Source organism: Lepus europaeus, chromosome 1 (assembly GCF_033115175.1).
Source record: "Lepus europaeus isolate LE1 chromosome 1, mLepTim1.pri, whole genome shotgun sequence".
Lineage (NCBI taxonomy): Eukaryota > Metazoa > Chordata > Mammalia > Lagomorpha > Leporidae > Lepus > Lepus europaeus.
In genome coordinates, this window is record NC_084827.1 from 48,570,498 (window position 1) to 48,590,733 (window position 20,236).

General features: G+C 49.6%; 1 protein-coding gene across 1 annotated transcript in view; it reads right to left on the reverse strand.

Annotated features, from left to right (window-relative positions):
- The window catches only part of LAMB1 (laminin subunit beta 1), a 72,743-nt gene that overhangs the window by 24,869 nt on the left and 27,638 nt on the right, over nt 1-20,236 (reverse strand). The window contains exons 14-23 of the mRNA XM_062176551.1: nt 11,575-11,710; nt 10,000-10,158; nt 9,040-9,167; nt 8,710-8,833; nt 7,370-7,574; nt 6,594-6,737; nt 6,227-6,458; nt 3,235-3,398; nt 1,222-1,446; nt 65-279 (exon numbers count right to left, since the gene is read on the reverse strand). Of these exons, the coding sequence (XP_062032535.1) occupies nt 65-279; nt 1,222-1,446; nt 3,235-3,398; nt 6,227-6,458; nt 6,594-6,737; nt 7,370-7,574; nt 8,710-8,833; nt 9,040-9,167; nt 10,000-10,158; nt 11,575-11,710 (1,732 nt within the window). The remainder of the gene's footprint in view (nt 1-64; nt 280-1,221; nt 1,447-3,234; nt 3,399-6,226; nt 6,459-6,593; nt 6,738-7,369; nt 7,575-8,709; nt 8,834-9,039; nt 9,168-9,999; nt 10,159-11,574; nt 11,711-20,236) is intronic.

The window sequence follows — 20,236 nt, forward strand, 5'->3', positions numbered from 1 at the left end:
CCCGGGGACAAAGCCAGCAACCGGCTCCTAAATCCCATCTCTCCTGGCGCCACCATGGCCTCACCTCATTACAAGACGGCCCGAAGGAATGTAGCTCGTTGCAGTTGCAGGGGTCACAGCCGGTGCCGCTGGCCAGCTGCCAGGTGTTAGCTGCACAGCGGTCACAGTTCTGCCCGACGACATTGGGAAGACACAGGCACTGGCCGGTGGCTTTGTCGCACTGGCAGTCGGAGCTGTTGCAGTGATCCTGCACGGTGCCCAGGGAATTGCAGACACACTCTGAAAAGAACAACAGCGCGATGGGGGAGGGGTCTCCTTACCCGCGCTTCACATCGCACACACAGGTGCACACAAGTCAGCAGCGGCCACCGCTTCCCCTCTCAATGTACGGACAGGAATGCAGGCGATGAACAGGAACCTACAGCTCTCACTGCACTTCCCAGGCACCACATACTCGCAGAGTGCGGTTTGCCTAGGCGTGGTTTTAAGAGCCCCAGACAGGCAGTCAGCTGCTGGTGAATCATTTTTAAATGGAAGATTTAACTGGAAATAATTAAAAAAAAAAAAAAAAAAAAAGCCCGTGGGAATGGAGATCTCTAATGATTTCCAACTCTTGCCAGGGCACAGCGGTAATGGATGTGTCAGACCTAGCAGGTAGAAGCCCTTGTGAGCGCCAAGGCTTGGAGCAATCCTGCTCTGCCGCCCGCACATTCCACACGTGCTTGTAGCAACAAAGCCAGGGCCCTCAGGCTGTATGCTGGCTGCTCTTCTGAGAAAGAGAGGAATGAATCTGGAAGAGAGGCCAGAGAGGCCAGAGAGACGTGACAGCTCTGTTACCCCTCATCTGGAAGGTTCCATCCAACAGGGGCATCAGAAGAGGTACAGGTGTTTCAGATCTCTTAGGTGCCATCCAATCAGCAAGCATGTGGGCAGAACAGACCAAGAAAACCCGCTACTGGGTGGCAGTTATCAGGGTGACAGCCACTCATCTGCCCTTTCTGGTTCTCCCTCCTGGCACGAAGCCATCTCACATCTTGACAGCCCAGTCCTAGCCAGCAAATGAGCACGTCAAGAAAAAAAAATGCAGCCGCATCTCTCTCTGTGTCGCAAGTGCCACTGCACTGCTTTGAATGAGCGTTTCCCAGAGTGAAATAAAGGCACGGAGACCCCATCCCCCCTCCACGGACATGTGACACTGAATGGGGCGGACTCCCATCTTACTCCTGCAGTCCTGCCGCAGGGCGTCCCCGTAGTAGCCGAAGCGACACAGCTCGCAGCTGTCCCCGTCCGTGTGGTACAGGCACTTGAGGCACTTCCCGGTCTCCTTGTCGCAGGCTTCCGGGTCCGTCGTGTCGATGTTGTGGTGACACTGGCAGGGCTGACACGACCCCCCGACCTCCGAGGGATTGCCGAAGTATCCCGAGGCACACTCGTCACATCTGGGGCCTTGTGGTGCGACAGGAGCAAGCACAAGGCTTCAGCTGGGGGGCAGCACACACCCCTGGTCCCCGCATCCCTGTCGAGACTTGGCCCCTAAAACCCCGCAGAGACAGGGCCCACCAAGGCCCCACATCCCGGCTGAGCCGGGCCCCCAGCCCCACTATCCCTGCCAAGACAGAGCTCACCAAGGCCCCACAGCGCCCTGGAGGGCCGCGTCTTAATGGGGAAGGAACAGGCTTTCAAGTTTGGAGGGGAAAAGAGTATTTCATTGTCTCTCACACGGCTCCACCTGCCTGGGAGGCCACCGAGGGGCCTAGCCAGCTCTCACAAGGATTCTAAGAGATGGAGTCTCAGCTGCTGTTGACTCAGGGGCAGAGAGCTAAGTAATGATCCGAAATTGCCAAGCATAGCTTAATGTGAAAATCACCATCCAAGGAGTGCCCTTTAACCAGTGGTGGGGAACGTTCAAAGCCCGCAAAATCATTTAGTCTGGCCCTGCCAAGGCAACTGTATGCGGGGCGCGAAATTCAAGAAATCTACAGCAGGCTAATTTTTAAGTGGATCGTGTTGTATGGCCCGCACGAATGATGTTGTGAATATCTAAATGGTCCTGGGTAGAAAAAAGACTCCCTACTCTTGTGAGCACTGCTCCTGGGTGAACATCCTGAAAAGAATCAAATTCTTAATGATTAGCAATTTCCCTAAGAAATCTGGAAATTTGGGGCCGGCATTGTGGCCTAGCGTTTGCGGCCACCCAAGATACTAGCATCCTAATGTGGATGCTGGTTTGGGTTCTGGTTGCTCCATTTCCAATCTGGCTTCCTGCTGATGGTCTGGGAAGAGCAGTATAAGATGACCCCAGTGTCTGGGCCCCTGCCACCCCTGTGGGAGAGACCCGGAAGAAGCTCCTGGCTCCTGGCTTCATTGTGGCCCGGCCCTGGTCATTGCAGTAAATGAGCAGATGGATTCTCTTTTTCTCTGATACTATGATTTTCCAATAAATAGATAATTGTTCAAAAAAAAAAAAGAAAAAGAAATTCTGAAATTTTACACACACAAAAATTGGCTGAGCTATGCAGAAGCAAAACTAGTATTTGAAATAGTGATTTCAAAGATAAAATAAATTTTTTTATTTGAGAAACAGAGAGACAGAATGACACAGACAACTCCCGTCTTCTGGAATAGAAACAGAGAGACAGAATGACACAGACAACTCCCGTCTTCTGGAATAGTCCCCAAATGCCTGCAGTGGTCAGGGCTGGAGCCAGGAGTTAGGAACTCAATCCAGGTCTCCCACGCAGGTAGCAGGGACCCAACACTTGGACAATCCCTGCTACCTGCTAGGGTCTGCATCGGTGGGCAGCTGGAGCCAGGTAACAGAACCCAAGTACTCCCATATGGGACATGGGCGTCATAACCAGCATTTTAAGCCCTTAATCCCATCCTCCCACCCAGGATGTTACTCTTCACTTCCCTCTGCCCACTTCACCACCTTGAGACACTTCTGCTAGGAGTTGGATAGAAAAGGAAGAAGTAAAATGCAAATCAATCTTTAATAACAGAAAAGTATCTCGCCAGGTTTTGTTTATGGATTTATAGGAGCTTGCCATTCTTCTCTGTTATAGCATTATTATCACACCAAGACCCCAGGATTGATGCTACCTGGACAAGCCAAGTGGGCAAAGAACTTCTACATGTCAGACTGCCTTCACTTTTGATGAAGGACTGGGAATGTGAGATGAACTGGTTTCCCTTTCATTTTTCTTTGCCTCCCAAAGTCTGCACACAACTTACCAATATATCCAGGATCACACACACACTCAAGCTGCAAAGTAACAGGATCCTGGTAACAGCTTCCGGCAAACTGGCGGCCACTGCCGGGACCATCCGGGCAAGGGCAAGGGCGGCAGTGATCGCCCGACCCGATGATGGGGTCACCATAGTAACCAGCCAAGCACCTGCAGCAATCACAGAAGACAGGGAGCCATGACCCACAGTTGTACAAAACCTGTTGCAGGACAAGTCTTAGAGATGCTTCTGAGAACCTTCTTCCCCACTGGCCAAGTTTGCATGCAGAAGAATTCCTGCTGGAGCAGAGTTCTCAAACCTTAGCTCCAGTCGGACTCACTTCGGCAGCCTTGGTGAGTCAGATCGTGGGGCTCCTCCCTTGCATGTCTGACTGAGCAAGTCACTGCTAACATGGGGATCATACGCACAGGACCACTGCATTAAGGAGACCTTGCCCAACCCCTCCCCACTCAACAGCAACATCTCGGTAGATAAACGCTACTGGCCCATCAGCGGCCCCCTCCCTGCACTAGGGAGTCTGCCCCTGTAGGCATGGCATATAGTTGTCTGCCTCTGCCAGGGAGGGGTAAGCTGTCAGCAAGCCTGTGGAGGCCACAGGTCAAAAACCACAGCCTGCAATCCAACCTTTCCCAGTGCCAAGGCCAACAGACATAGGAGGCACACAGCTGCACTCTCCCTCTCTCCCCGTGGTTCCAAGCTTGGGCAGCAATGAGGGATGTGATTTCTTAACTCCCAAACCCCACAGGTCAGTCCCCTCGCCTCTATGAGACAAGGAACAGAGGTTAAGAGATTTGCAGAGGTCACATGCCTTGCTCAAATGATGAGCCAGGACTTGAATTCAGCCTTGGGGCTTTCAGCGAGAAATTCTTCTACCAGGTCATGCTGAGTAGAAGAACTGTAACTGGGCTACTTTCTTTCCTGTAACCTAATAGCCTGAGGAATTCTGGAGATCATCGCTACAGCCTAATGTTTCTACTTAGAGAAAGCTGGGCACTCCGGCTCACCCACGGTTACAGAATCAGAACTGAGCCTGCAACTCTGGTCTAGGAATTTTCAATTTGCTCATTTTTCTTTTTCTTTCTTTTTTCTTTTCTTTTCTTTTTTTTTTTTTTTTTTTTTTTTTTTTTTTTTTTTTTTTTGCTCATTTTGCAAGCAGGGGTCTTATGTTTTTAAACAGGGGGAAAGATGAAGACACAAAAGAGGAAAGCTCTTAGGAAGAGATGAACCACCAACTTGATTAGACACAGAAATGACCCTAAAATTTATTCAGCAGTTCTGTGCTGGGAGAGCCCACATCGATGAAGCAATTCCGTGCAGGGACGGCTGAGAAAGTTTCCATGAGAGTTTTCCAGGTGAAAGAACTCCAAAGACATCACCACAGACACGGAATGCTCATTTCCTGCCTCCCCCCACACTTCTTCCCCTTGGGAACAATCTGGGCAGAATTTCTTTTTAGATTTATGGAAATGAAACTCCGATCACCTTGGAATGCAGTGAGGAGCAACGAGAAATTGGCTCCAACTAGACAGCAGAACTGCCAACACTTTAGCAAAGCACTGCCATCCAAACCGAGGGCTGCAAATGGGTCCTGCTCCTACACCCTTTCCCCTCCTCCTGTAAAATCAAAACCCTCTACCAAGAAAACACACAATCAGTCCTAGGCTCTCACAGCACGCTCTCTCAACGACTGCACCGTGTGTCCAAGTTCAAATCAGCCTTGTCCACAACCACCTGTGTTGTGTTCCTCTTTCCCACCCTACTCTCTTCTCCTTGTCATTCTTAGTTTCTCATTTGTCCCTTTCATATTTATTCGTTATCAGCCTTTGAGAGAAAAATAATGAAAAACACATAGCAGGATACAAAAGTGGACACCAATAAGAACGTAAAATCCAATACACAATGGATGGGTATTAGAAGAGATCAAATTTACTGGCATAGCAAAGTGGACACTAGGGGTCAGTGCTAGGGTATGGCAGGTAAAGCTACCGCCTGCAGTGCCAGCATCCCATATGGGCACCGGTTTGAGTCCCGGCTGCTCCACTTCTGATCCAGCTCTCTGCTATGGCCTGGGAATGCAGTAGAAGATGGCCCAAGCCCTTGGACCCCTGTACCCATGTGGGAGACCCAGAAGAAGCTTCTGGCTTTGGATCAGTGCAGCTCCAGCCATTGCAGCCCTCAAAGGGAGTGAACCAGCAGATGGAAGACCTCTCTCCCTCTCTCTCTCTCTCTGCCTCTGTCTCTCTGCAACTCTGCCTTTCAAATAAATAACTATTAAAAAAAAAAAAAAGAAGAATGTAGATACTGTTATCCTTGCCCAAGTGGATTCTAACATTGTGCCTGCATGTCTTAATGAGCAATGAACAGTTGAAGTCAGCATGTAATTTTTTTTCCTACAGGCTATTGTTCATCTACTAAGCTAGGTTGTTAGTGTCCCAGGAAGCATTCCCTACTGTCTTGTCTCTACCTAGCTACCAGTGTTCTGCAGTCATAACAATTACTCAATTAACACATGCTAACTGGAGATCTCATCTAACGGTGCCTATTTTATATAGTCTCCTGGACACTAGTTGCATGAAATGTTTTTGAAAAACAAAGCAATTTAAATGACTAATCCCGTTTGGATTTGATTTCTCCTTTGACCCACATCAGGCACGGACATTTCACAACTCCCATCCCAGGCCAGAATCCAGCGAGAGAGAGAAATGATTTCTAAACCCGTGCATGGTAGACTCTAGCACGGGTCTCCAACAGGGAGGGTTCATGTTGCTCTTCACTGTCTGCCATATTCCGGCAACAGAGCAGCACCTGGCACACAGGAGGTACCCAGAATCCATGAGTTCCTAGAAAACACTCAGTCATAGTAAACAAATTTGTCACGGGGAGGCTGGTGCAGAGGAATTGTCTTGTTTATCTAAGATGCTGTTTGCCCAAAGACGTCCCCCCTTCTCTCTCCTCTGGAGAGGGAGTGTCCACGTACCTTTCACAGTTATGGCCCGTGGTGTAGTCCTGGCAGCCCAGGCACTGCCCTGTCACCAAGTCACAGTCGTCAGCATGCCCATTGCACTGGCAGGGCTGGCAAGCGGGAAAGCCCCAGTACCCAGGCAAACATCGATTACACTGCTGAGAATACACCCCCTGGAAGCAGTGGCACTGGCCAGTGAGGGCATCGCAGAAGGCATTGACCGATCCTTGCAGGTTGCAGTCACAAGCTGCAGAAAGAGGCAAGCCAGGAAGCCCCTTGAGAAACTCATCACAGCAAACACGTCCCCTTTTAGAAGCGCCCGTGAGCACGCTGAGCGGGCGACCCACTCATCCCATACAGGCAGGGCTGCGGCTGAACCTACGTTTGCATCCGCTGGGGCCGAAGCCGAAGGTGCCCGGGGCACACCTGTCGCAGGTTCTTCCCACCACGTTCGGCCGGCACTGGCACTGGCCTCCATTAGGGTCACACACAGAACTCAGTGAGCCCTGGGGGTCGCATTCACAAGCTGTGGGGAGAAGAGGGGGGGCGACAGAGGACAGAAGCTGAGACACCAGGCAGCACGTCACTCACACCTGCCTCCGACTCACTCCACTGCCCTCCCCCGGGCTCTCCCTGACCCCTTCCTCCGCCGGCTTTTTCAGAACCTCAACTTAAAATACCATTCCGGTGACGAGTGGGAGGGAAGAAACAGGGTATGGAGGGGGTGATCAAAGCAGCTTATTCTACGCTGGAGGTCATTAAGGTTTTCACCCCTGGCCTTCAGCACTCAAATATCACAGAATGTTACCCCAGAGCCCCGTGACCTTCAGGGCTGGCTCTGCCCTTGAAAAGAGAAGAACAAGTTTCAGTTGTTGGATGTTTCTCTGATCCTATCCCAACCCCCGCGCTTGCCTAGAGAAGGGTTGTAGCCTCATTGATTTCCCCCTGCTATTTCTATCTTTCTTGACTATCCGGTCATGAGTGGTACTCATTCACTAAAACGTCGCTGAAAATATAAGGAGCAAGCACAGCTGAAACATTATTTCCTAGGAGCTGAAACATTATTTCCTAGGTGCTACAGGACGCAAATAGGGCACCACCCCAGGGCACCTTGGGAGCCGGAAGCAGCCGCCACTGCAGCCCCTACGCAATACCTACCCAGGCCAGTCTGGTGCAGCAAAGCAGAAATGCTGAAGATGATGTTTCTGCAAACATCTGTCATGGGCGTTTTCACAACGCTCCTGCTGTTCTCCAGACATCGGTACCTCTGGAAGGTTTCCCAGGCACTGTTGGTGACCACCCCATCTCCCGACCCTGCCACGGTGAATATGTCCAGGGATTTACAGTACGGCATGAGGACAAGCTGCAGAGAACAGAGGACAGCGACACATCCTGAGGCAGTGCCCACACCCCTGGGTGAAGCAGGTAACCACAGAGAAACCCCAGATACTTCTGTGGCTTGGACCAAAGAAATCCGGTTCATACTGTCCTGAAGTAATCTTGTCAGGCAAAGTTTAAATAGATTATACAGAGCTTGATGGTGGTGAAATGCAATTTAAAATTTTTTTAGAAAATTTTCATATTTGCGAGGAAGAGAGAGAGGGAGCAGGCAGGCTTACTGCCCATCCGCCTGCACTGGCCAGGTATGGGCTGAGATTGAAGCTGGAAATATTACCCAGGTCTCCAATGTGGGTATCTGGAACTTGATTGCTTGAGCCATCACCGCTGCCTCCCAGGGTCTGCATTAACAGGAAGCTGGAGCCAGGAGCCAGGCAGCAAAGCCGGGCAATCCATTATGGGACAACTGGTATCTTACCTGCTAGGCTAAATGCCACCCCTGCAGTGCTATGTTACGGTATTTCATGTCTTTAGAAGGAAGGATGTGGAATAAATCCTTTCCACAGAGGCTATTTTTATATACAAAGTAACTTCAGAGGCAAGAACAAAGGATTCTGCCTAACTGCTGGGTATCACCCCTTGCTATGGTTTGGCTGTGGCCGGGGTCTGTGCCACAAAGCTTGGTCCTCAGTGTGGTGATCCCAGGAGGTGGTAGAACCTTTAAGAGGCAGAGCCTGCTGGCAGGTGATTGAGTCATAGGGTTATCACCCCGGAAGCAATAAATGCACTTCCTGCGGGACCCAGTTTCTCTGAAGAGGATGGTTATCAGAGGGCAAGGCTGACTTCTCCCTGCTCTCCGGCTTCCTGTCTTAAGAGATGCCTTCTCCCCCTCACACACACTTCTGCCATGATGTCATCTGCCATATGACACGGCCAGGGGGGCCCTCACCAGAACCAGGCAGATGTTGGTGCCATGTTCTGAACTCTTTGGAAAAAAAAAAAACAGTGGCTACGGAAGTTTCATTTCTTGTTACCTTACTCAACCTCCAGCATCTTATTAAGCAAAGGAAAATGAACGAACAAACCTCCAGCCTAAGGAACTAGCTGGACGCCTTCTGCCCTGGCTCCCCTACACGTGTGAGAGGGGACCACACACTTACTGAGTCGATGAACGTGTAAGGGCTGTCCACGTCACTGTCGGAGGAGGTGTACTGCGGCAGCTCCAGCCTCACCGTGTAGTTCATGCCCTTCTCAAAGCACACGGGGCGAGGAAGGACCACGTACCTGCCCCCAAGCAAGAGACAATATCGAGTCAGCCTTTCAGCAACCCGAAGATCCCCCTGCAAACAAATCAGTGCTATGGTGATAATTTCCAAAGAGGAAACTCAACATCCGGCTCTGGAAGGGTCGCTCGCCCACCTCAGAGAAACGAGAACAACCTTAAAGGTGCGAGCTCGTTCTATGGAGCTGCAAACCGCTGTCACACTGACCTTGAGCCCGGGGACAACGACACCACCTGGTTGTCATCATCGGGAACAGTGTTACCACATCGGCTGCTGGTTGCAATCTTTCCTGGTCGCTGCACAGTGATGACAGCCTTTTCCCAGTGGTCGGGGAGCTAGAACGAAAAACAAACAAGCAAAAGGACCAGGTGCGGCCATCCACGGTCCCTGTTTCTGAAGACCGCTCCCAATCCATCATGTGCCAAGTTTAAATGGAAAACACCATCCCCTTCCCTTGGCACTGTTTCCTCTGCTTCTGCCCCGGTCTAGCCTTAGTCACAAATCACTTCTCCCCCAACTCTGAATGCTGAAATGCCTCCCAACCTCTCTAGTGTCCCTTTCTGCCCGCTTTAAAACAGTTCCGATAATGACAATCCCCCACTGAACATCCTCAGATAGTTTCCCGTGAAGCCAGAGATGACATCTCGCTAGCGATCCTAGCATTTCCCCCAACCTTAGCCGGCTACGGGGAGCCCCTTTCCTCTGCTCATGCCGCTCCTTACTTAACGCTTGTCTCTGTTTATCAAACTCCCCATCCATGCTTTGAAGCCAAGATCCGATTCTTGCCGGGACACCTTGGCAGACTCTCGACCATTCCTGTCACCTGTCTCTGCTGTCACCTGTTCCCTTGGGCCTTTCTCTGCCGGGAGGGGCCTGTGCTGCCTGTGTCTCTGTGCAGCCAGGCTGGGGGGGGGGGATGGGGGAAGGAGGGTTTTTGATGCGTTCCCATCAGCACTGCTAACAGGAGATCACTCGGTATTCGCCAAAGCGGATTCAAGATAACTGTGTGTTCTCGCTTCCATGGAGGAGGTGAGAATTCTGGGACTATCTGTCCTGATGCAACCTCTGGAGTTCATAAAGATGGCATTATCCATCAGAAGTGCAATACCTCCCTCCCCTTCCATACACACACACACACATACACAGGCCACGGAGAGGCTTCTTTACCTGAGGCTCATAGCGAATCAGGATGTCATACTCCATCGAATAGGGTATGTTGTCAATGAAAAACTCCAAATAAGCTCCTTCAGGCACTCGGACGAAGCCAGCTCCAGTCCAGGAGGGAGTCCGGTCCTGGATGTATAGCCGCTCCACTATGCTGACCCCCTGGGCACAAGGGAGAAGTAATTACGCTTTGTTTCAAGTGCAAAGCACTGACATTCAACAAAGAAATCTGGAATCATCCAAAGATTCAAAGTGTGGCTATCTCACATCCACTTTCTGCAGTCCCATTCCCCCCTGTAGATTATAAAAGTTTTGCTACATAAGTAGGAAATTGGTTTTTAGGGTTTTTTAAAAATGTGTTATTTGCATTTTATTTGAAACGCAGAAAGATAGTAAGAGGTGGACAAAGATATTCCTTCCCCTGGTTCACTCTCCCAAATGCCTCCCAACAGCTGCTTTTGGGCCAAGCCAATGCTAGGAGCCCAGAACTCAATCCAGCTCTCCCCATGTGGATAGCAAGGGACCTAACTATTCGAGCTATCACCTATTGCCTCCCAGGGTAGCCATTAGCAGGAAACCGTGATCAGGCACTCTGATATGGGATGTGGGCATCCTAAGAGGCATTGCAACCACTGCACCAAACGCCCACCCCTTTTTTAGTTTTCTGGTAACGGAGACAGAAATCAAAGGTTGTGACACATCTTACATGACGTAGCCAGGGGAAAGGCACAAGGGCAGCAAAGAACATCCCCAGTGCTGCTACAAGCAAGCCTCGGAGGGGCAGGATTCTCTACAGGGTGGTGCAATATCTACTGGGTTACTCCATCTCTGTCTCTCTCATTGGTGTCAGTTTCAGGGTCCAAGTACAAGTGAAGAAAGGTGACTTGCTCAGGAATGCTCACTACTGATTAATTCTGATTTTTAATAGAGTATCTGTGGGTGGTCATCTCCAAAGATGGCTGCCATCAAGTCCTTCAATCCCACTATCCATCTGCGTCCGTTACCCATCAAGAGGTACAACGTATGGAATCTTTGTGGTATGTCTGGGCTGGCCTGCGGAAATGATACCTTGGACCTCTCAGCCAAGGCAAGAAGAGACCTGGCAGTTTGTTTTCTCCTTCCTGGAGAATTCTCACTATCCTAACTCCACCATGCCGTGAGGAAGCTCAAGAGAACGTGCGGAGACAGAAGCCTGCCAATCTCCAGCTGTTCCAGCCATCGCAGCTGAAGTGTCAGACCTGGCCTTGAAGTCACTAACACTGGGGCTCACAACCAAAACAAGCCCAGGCAAAGTCAAGTCAATAATACATTTGGAGCACAACTAGAAAAATGGAGGAAAGCTGTGTCTCGTAGGGTCAAGTTCCTTAAACCAATCACAAGCCTTATTAGTGAATGCTCCAAAGCTCTGTACGTGCCAGACAAGACTTAGCTGCAAATGAGACCGCTCTCAGCATGCACAGCCCTGATCCTTACTTACCAAAGTGCTTCTCAGCTGGCCTCTTCGCAAAGCATGTGTGGGTGCCGTTCCCGCCCCTCAGAGTACCACCTCACCAACCTGCCAACCACTCCCCTACTCACCGGCCCCAGATTGGCCTCCTCGGCCTCATAGATGTAGTGATCCAGGGTGGTGAAGTAGTATCCAGATTCCACCTCGTTGCACTGGCGCCCGATCATGTGGGGCCGACACGAGCACTGCCCTGATTCCGCGGAACAACTGCAGGGGAACAGGACGAGGTCAGCTGGGGCCGCCACGGCCATAAGTTAGTCACTGCAAGCCGTTCTACATGCACCAGCCAACATGACGTGGACAAAGAGCCTTCAAAAATTCATGCAAATGCGTGAAAAAAAAGTATGATTTTCTCACATTTTTTTCTACCAAAATAACTATATCTCTCATTCAATTTTTCCCTGATCTTTTTAAAGTATCCTTGAGTTTATGCAGAAGTTTCTCATCTCCTTCAGAAAATACATACAAATGTGGTTAAAAAAAACAATGCCAATGAATTAATCCCAACCGCAAAAGCATGACAATGAAATCTAAGACCGGCTGTCTTTGGTTTTACCACCCTTGCCCACCCTTGCTCCATCCACACCATCTTGATGCACACATAATCCCTTCCTCACTTTGATATCTTCTATCATCTGCCTTATTTCCAACTACACTCCCTTTTCCTGGGCCTTGGATCCAACTCCCTGAAGGACATCTCCAATTGGGGTGTCCCCGAAGCACCCCAAATCCATGGATCCAAAATGGAAGCATTCAATGCCTCCCATGTTCTCTACTGGAACAAAGGCGACGAAGGCATCACTACCAACAGAGTCCAGCCTAATCAAAATGTAGAAGCTACTGTCGCATTTCCCAACCCAAACTGTGGCCTTCCACCCAGCTGCCCCAGTGACCTTTCTAAGATGCACCCACCATGACACCTCCTGGCACACTGAGCTCGGGGAGGTGCACCAGGCCTTCGGCCATCTGGCCTTTCTTTCTCTTTCCAGCTGTGTCTCCCTCCCGACCTCTCCAACCCTACTGAACTATCTGCCATTTCTCAAATGTGCTAGGTGACTCTTGGGTCAGTTCCCTTTGCTTCTGCTGTTCCTGCAGCCTGGGACGGCCTTCTCTCTTCTCCCCTCATCAAAGAGCCACCTGATCCTCTTCTAAGACTCAGCTCACACAAAAGCCCAGAAAGTCAACTTCCTTCTCTTTCATGCAGCCACCACCACCACCTAGAGGGACAAATGTCTCTTTGTTATTTATATATGTGCATTCAATCTCTCCAAGCCTCCCACCGCTGGGCGGCAGGTACTGCAGTGGGGACAGCTCCCTGGCCCTGCCTGTGCTGGGCCGCAGCTCCCAGAGCTCACCGAGTAACGCCAAGGTCTGGTCTGGTGTGGTCTGGGTTGGGTAGGGGCCCTGCCATGCTGTGGGGGGCGTAGTAACCTGGAAGGTGTTTCCCTGCGTCCTGGGAGGGTAGCTCAGCAATCCTAGCCCCAAGCCCCACACAGGTGCTTCCGTTTAGAATCTGAAAGCTTGGGCCCTGCGGTGGGAATGGAATCTAGCCACTCTGTGCGGGTGGAGCTCCCTCAATGCACAGAACTACAAGCTGAGGGCGGAAGCGGAGAGTGGCTTGAGTAAGTTCCTGGCTACTTCTCTGTTCCACCCCCTGCTAACGAAGCTCGCCCACCCCACCCCTCCCCATGCCACCCACCTGGGATCAAACATTTCCCTTCCACCCCCTTGCTATGGCCCTGCCTCTGCCCATTTGGGCTTTTGGGGGAGGGGCCAGCAGATGGGAGGGATCTCAATAAAGTTTTAAAAGTAAAAAAAAGCTTGCCTCATGGTAGGTGCTCACTCAGGTTGAGGGACTGGGTCTTCAAAGCCTACATCAGCTGCCAAGCCCAGCTTAGGCTCCCATCATGAATCTTTGTCACTCAATCTTTTTGTTTGGTCCCCTCCCTCTACCATTCTCAAGTGGGCTGTCTATGGTCTTCCCTGCTCCTTGTCTGTAGTGTTGTTATGACACTGACCACTCGCTCCATAGCAGCATAATTGTTAACAAATCTTGGCTAACTTCTACTTGGCTGATCTCCTCCGAGGCCTAGACTAGGCCTGACTGACCTCAGCTCCCCAACCCTCACCACCTGTAAGCCTGAGTGTGTCCTCAGTCAACACTGGTTGAACAGTGTCTCAAAGGGATGATTCTGAACAAATAGAAGATTTAATGAACACAATGAAACTACTAGTCATTGCTGGTTCAGGTAACAAAGGCCTACAGATAAACCACAATGTATTCACATTTTGTTCTTAGCCTGTGTTTTGTCTTTTCCCACAGTATCACCATTTTGTGTACAAAGTAAAACCCAAGATACACACAGCCATGGAAGAACACCATGGTTTGGAATTCTTGCTTTAAATCTATTCTTAAAGTTCTTTTGTTTTCCCTTCTCATCCCAGAATGTGTGTTAAATCAACTACCAAACGCAAGCTGCAACTCACAGGAAGATCTACCACTCAAGCAGTTGAGCAAAATGTCCCCCCGTAGCCCTGACATGGTCCAGCTGAAGTCCCCTCCTACACATCCTGTCATTACATGACAGGAAAATGACTCTGTAACGGCCTAGCCAACTCCCCGCACAGGACAGCTTGTTCCAATCAGGACCTGGCCTCTCTCGGCTGCGTCCACTAAGGAAAGCCATTCTCGGGATTTCAAGCATCGGATGTTAACACCGCGTGGCCAAGAAGCTCCTCCTCGCCTCCCCAGTGCATGTTTCACTAGGGGAACAACTGTCAGAACCAGGAACCACTGAAGAAGAAAATAACTGGGTCCTTCACGTGCAGTCAGCGGAGAACAGGCAGCGGAAGGCGGGGAGACAGAGCCCAGCCGACTTGGGAGGGGCCTTCAACCTGCAGCACAAATGTGCGCAACGAACGCGTCCCTGAGAGCCGGCTCACAGCAAAGGGATTCCCCGGCCCCCCCACCAGCCCTGCCAATCGGAACAGTTGTCACTCAGAGGCGTGGCTCCCACTGCGCAGGCTCCCTCAGTGAACCCACTCTTGTGGTTTTACCTGGCGCCCCCGCAGGTGGCCGTCACCCCGACAGCTCCTGGCTCTGCTCGGCTTTTTGGTCTCCAGTTCACCTATCAGACAGTCCCAAGCTTTGTCCTCTCCAGTTCTTCTCATCTTGCTCATCACCTCTCACACTGGCTTCTTATCCTGAGTGCTGCAATTTCTGCTAGCAGACCAAGTTCTCATGGAATGCGTGAGACTCAACCTTCTTTTTTCCTTCATCCTAATAGTCAAGTTTTATTTCAAGGTGTTTCTCAACTCAGCAGCATCCTCTCATCATGCTGGTCACTATCTTAGTCCAGCTTGTCATCCATTCCATACCTATTATTCTAGCAAATTCCTCAAGTGCCCACAAACTCATCTCTGCCCCTGTCCTGTCCCATCACTCCTGCCTACCACCTCCCAGTCCATCTTCTCACCGCACTGCTTTCACTGGTTCACAAAAACCCACAATTGCTTCTTCTTAGCACGTATCAAGCCATGATGCCACTGGTCAGCTCTCCGCAGGGTCCAAGACCCATCCCCTGCCAACAACCTCCGCCGTCTCTGGTGTCCGCCCTTTGCTTGCTTGCTTGCTTGCTTTCTTTTTTTTAGTGGAAAGTAGAAGTAGCAAAGTTTATTAGGGCAGGGACGTCCGTAAGAACGGATGGGCACCTCTCCAGACAGGACCTGAGAGAGAGTGCCCAGTCGCTTGGACTGGAGGGAGGGGGAGGTTACATGGTTGAGTAGAGAGAGTACACCTGGCCAGGCCAGGCGGGCAGCTCAGCAGAGAGGCAGAGGGCTGAGCACGCAGTCCAGTTGAGGCTGGGGGTTTTTAAGGAGATGGGTCTTGCTTCCCCACCTCTGTTCCTCTTGGAACAAAGGGCTTTTTGGATGTAAATAGAAAACACAAAGGACTTTATGGATGCAAATGTTATCAGACAGGAGGAAGGGAGCAGGGTGTTTGAGATGCAGATACTGGGCTGCACCTGGGAGATTGTGGAAGATTGTCAGGCAGAAGGGGTGGGGACCTCCACCTGGCAGGTTATCAGGTAGAAGGGGGCAGGGCAGGGCAGGATGTGAATACCGGGCTGCCCCTGAAACACCATCAGGATGACCTTGAGATGCAGCATATGCTGGACATAGGTGTCTTCTCTTTAGGCCTGTTACACACACATAAGCTCATAACTGAATTCCTACCTAACATTCCCTCCTCAAGAGGCAATACCCAAAATTCTTCTTTGGGATTATGGATGGAGTTCCATTTTCTGTAACTTCTTCAAAGCTGGCATGTGGGCGCCAAGGGGGATTTGGGTATTTCCTCTTGCTGTCTGTCTTATGGTGTGCAACAGTGGCCTTGGAAAGACTGTCCTGCTTGGTCCAGAGGGCTGCTCAGGTCATCCAGTGGAATGAGCTGAAAGCCTTGTCTGGTGACCATTTGGAGTTTGACAGCTTTTAGTCTCCGATGTCTTCTCAAAATCCCTTCGTGGTCGCCAAAAATGTTACAGGAGAAATTGCGGGGTTCTTGTCTTCGCGCAAGAAAGAATTCAGGTGTGAGACAGAGTAGTGGAAAGTAGAAGTGGCAAAGTTTACTAGGGAAGGGACATCTGTAAGAAGGGATGGGCACCTCTCCAGACAGGAACTAAGAGAGAGTGCCCAGTCGCTTGGACTGGGGGGGGGGGGGGAGTTTACATGGTTGAGTAGAGAGAGTACACCTGGCCAGGCCAGGCGGGCGGCTCAGCAGAGAGGCAGAGGGCTGAGCGCCTGCCCTTTGCTTTCAACGAGCTACACTCCTCATCCTCTTCCACAAATATTTACTGAGCAAATATTGGCCCTGGAAGCTATAACTCCCTGGTGTCAATAACTTCCTATTTTAGTCCATTGTCTAGTTCCTTAGTCAATCCTTACTTTTTTGGTTAAGTTTATTGTTTCTGACTAAATGATATGAAGGGGAAAAAATGGGAGGGGGAATATCCTTAATTTCCAGAATTTACAATCTAACTGGAGAGATGAAAAACAAAGCCACGAGCCAATGTCACAGTCAAAATGCAATTAAGAAGCTACACAGCTCTGAGCAAAGCACTATGAATCTAGCAGAAGACATCGTTCGTCTGATTGAGCAGAGAGAGGGCCCCGCAGCTTGGAGAGGATTTTGACAGGCAGAGAGACAGCGAGAGTGATGGAAGCAGGGGCAGTCGAGAGCAGCTCAGACTTCGATCCTGCCTCACCCCTTCCCTTCTATGTGCATTGACCTCCCCGCCCCCCAAGCCCTCTCCAACTTACCTGATGCACCTGCGAGTCTTGCTCAGTTTTCAAAAACCAAGCTCAAACCTGTCTCCCAAGGTTACAAATGATTTTTGGCATGTAATTATTCTTTCCTATGTTCAAGTTTAAAAAAAAAAAATCACATCTAATAGAAACAGTGCATTGTATACCTTTGTATCTGCCCTCCACAAATTCCCTGTGAAGGAGACACAGACCCCACTAATTAGATCAGTAAGGTTGGATAATGACCTAAGATAAACTAACAAGGCCCCAAGGTAGGCAGAATAATGACCCCCACAGATGCCCACGCACTCATTCCTGGAACCAGTGGATATGTTACTACAAGGCAAAAGGGATTTAATTGACCCATCATGCTGGCTTTGAAGATGGAGGAAAGGGCCATCAGCCAGGGAAACGGGCAGCTTCCAGGGGCTGGGAATGGCCCTTCATTGACAGCCAGCAAGAAAGTAGGGACCTCAGCCTACAACTACAGGGAACTGAAATTCTGTCAACAATCCAAATGAGCAGGAAACAAATTCTCCCCATAGAGCTATGAGGGAATGACACAGCCCTACTTATGTCTTGATTTCAGCCCAGAGGGACCGTGCCTTTCAGAACTGTAACATAGTACATTTATGTTACGGCAGTAATAAGAAACCCAATACTGGCCCTCTATTTTCTCAGTGGGTACAGATCTTAATAACAGGGATTTCTCATAAACAATATGGAAATTAGCCACACTTAAAAATTCTTTTGGAAGAAAAATTCAGTTTCATCAGAATAGTGATAAGCAGAGAAAACAGTTTTAACCCTCTCTCTATTACAAAAGAACAAGGCTGAAAAAAAAAATCAAAGGATCAAAAGCACCGTTCAGAATAAACCAACCACTCCGCCCAACGCTGACACCTTCTCTGCAACTGATTACATAGAAGAGTCGGTCCAATTAGCACCCAGCACCACCCGTATCTTCCACAGGATCATCACCCCCATCCTACCCCAGGCCACTTTCAAATGGGTTGCAGGTGTCTTCTACCATCGGGCTGGATATGCCATAGTCACTCAGTACCCTGATGAAAAGCTCTGTGCTTCAGCTCACATAGCTTCAAAGGACAAGACATTCTAGTCCTGTATTTAGGAAGCACCCACAAGGCTCCCTGTGCTGGGTGCCAGGGAGATGCACAAATAAGGCACAGTCCCCATCCAGAGAGTCTGCTTACATACAAACAAGAATGACATCAGTGCTAAAAGAGATGCAGAAGTCATGTGTGGCTGAAACGCCCAGGGAGAGCTGGGAACTTCCATCTAGGATACAGACCCCTTCAACAAAGTGGTCGGGGCCAGTGCCATGGTACACTAGGTTAATCCTCCGCCTGCGGTGCCTACATCCCATATGGGCGCTGGGTTCTAGTCCTGGTTACTCCTCTTCCAGTCTAGCCCTCTGCTGTGTACCAGGAGTGCAGTGGAGGATGGCCCAAGTGCTTGGGCCCCTGCACCCTCATGGGAGACCAGGAAGAAGCACCTGGCTCCTGGCTTCAGATCAGGATAGCTCCGGCCATTGCGGCCATTCGGGGAGTGAACCAACGGAAGGAAGACCTTTCTCTCTGTCTCTCTTTCTCACTGTCTGTAATTCTACCTGTCAAATAAATAAATAAAATCTTAAAAAAGAAACCAAAGTGGTCGATGTCAGGCCAAGAATGAAAATCCCAACGAATAAAAGAATAAAATAGGTTTTGAAGGATCCTGGAAAAGTATTCCTATTTTTCAATGTTTGTAAACACACACAAGTAGTATTTACTTAGCAACCACTGCCATGAATTCTGATTTACTCATTATAATAGGGAATCTGGGAAAACTTCATTCACTTGAGTACATAGTACTTACATAGTTAGATCTTTTTAAATATCCCAAAGCTCAGATTAGATGTCAACCTAATAGCCAAGGCTCACCAAGCTTTTCTACCAAAAATTCATTAGGCTCAAATCAAACATATTAAAATCCTAAAATTCTGCTGCAAAGGTGTTTTGCACTTAATTCTATACCTGGCCAAGGTAACTAGGGAGGGTTTGGGATCACAGTTAGAGATTGTCTCTCCTAAGGAGTACAGATGAGTATACTTCAACATGTCTGCAGAAAAACAAAAATTAAAAGATAAGTTCAGGGTGCACATTTCATGCAGCGGTTCATATGCTGCCTGGGCCGCCTGCATCCCATTTGGAAGCGCCTGGGTTGGAGTCTCAGCTCCACTCCCAATCCCAGCTTTCCGCTAATACACACCTTGGGAGGCAGCAATGATGCTCAAGTACTTGGGTTCCTGCCACCCTTGTGCAAGAGCTGGCTTGAGCTCTCAACTCCTGCCTTTGGCCTGACCCAGCTTTGGCCATTGAGGGGATTTGATCAGTGAATCAGTAGATAAGAGATCTCCCTGTTTTTCTCCCGTTGTGTTTCAAATAAATACATTAAAAAAAATAGGTTCACTTTGATGCAAAAATTTTTGAAATTCATGGATACAACATGTCTTCCAAAAGTTCATGGAAAGTGCAAATTATGAAAAATTATGATGGGCCAGTGCTGTGGTGTAGTGGGGAAAGCTGCTGCCTGCAGTTCTGGTATCCTATATGGGTGCCGGTTCAAGTCCCGGCTGCTCCATTTCTGATCCAGCTCTCTGCTATGGCCTGGGAAGGCAGTAGAAGATGGCCCAGGTCCTTGGGCCCCTGCACCTATGTGGGATGACCCAGAGGAAGCTCCAGGCTTCTGGCTTCAGATCCACGCAGCTCCGGCTGTTGCAGCCAGTTGGGGAGTGAACCAGCGATGGAAGATCCCTCTCTCTCTCTCTCTCTCTCTTTCTCTGTGTGTGTGTGTGTGTGTAACTCTGACTTTCAAATAAATAAATATCTTTAAAAATAAGATTATGTATGGGTTCCAAATTTTTTTGCACCAAAATCCACCTTGTAATTTCATCTTTTCATGAACTTTTTGAAGTTCCCTTGCATTTCGTTTTTACAACTTAAGAATCTTTTGTTTCTCAAATTATTTTACTCAATCAACACCTCCTTAATATTTTTATGTACACAAAACAAAGCAAAAGGATCCTATCAGGTTAGATAATTCTGAGCGATGTAACCCATCCACCGTGCAGCCCGCATTTCCCGAGTGCTAGCACCTGTTACACAGTCTCAGTGGAATCAGTGCTTCAGGAGAGCCTGCCTGAGGGACCACACAGGAAAGTCCTCCTGGGAGAAAACACCTTGGCAAAGGATTGGCATGAAACACGGCAGAGGCCCAAGACACAGAGCCTTCTTTCCAGTGTTGTCCCCTGCTTCCTGGACAGAGCATCTCCCCAGAGGCTGAGCGTCTTGTCCAGCACGCTACAAGGCCACATGATGACCTGCTCCAACATCTTTTCTAAGAATCTTTGTGTCACCGACCTTCTTG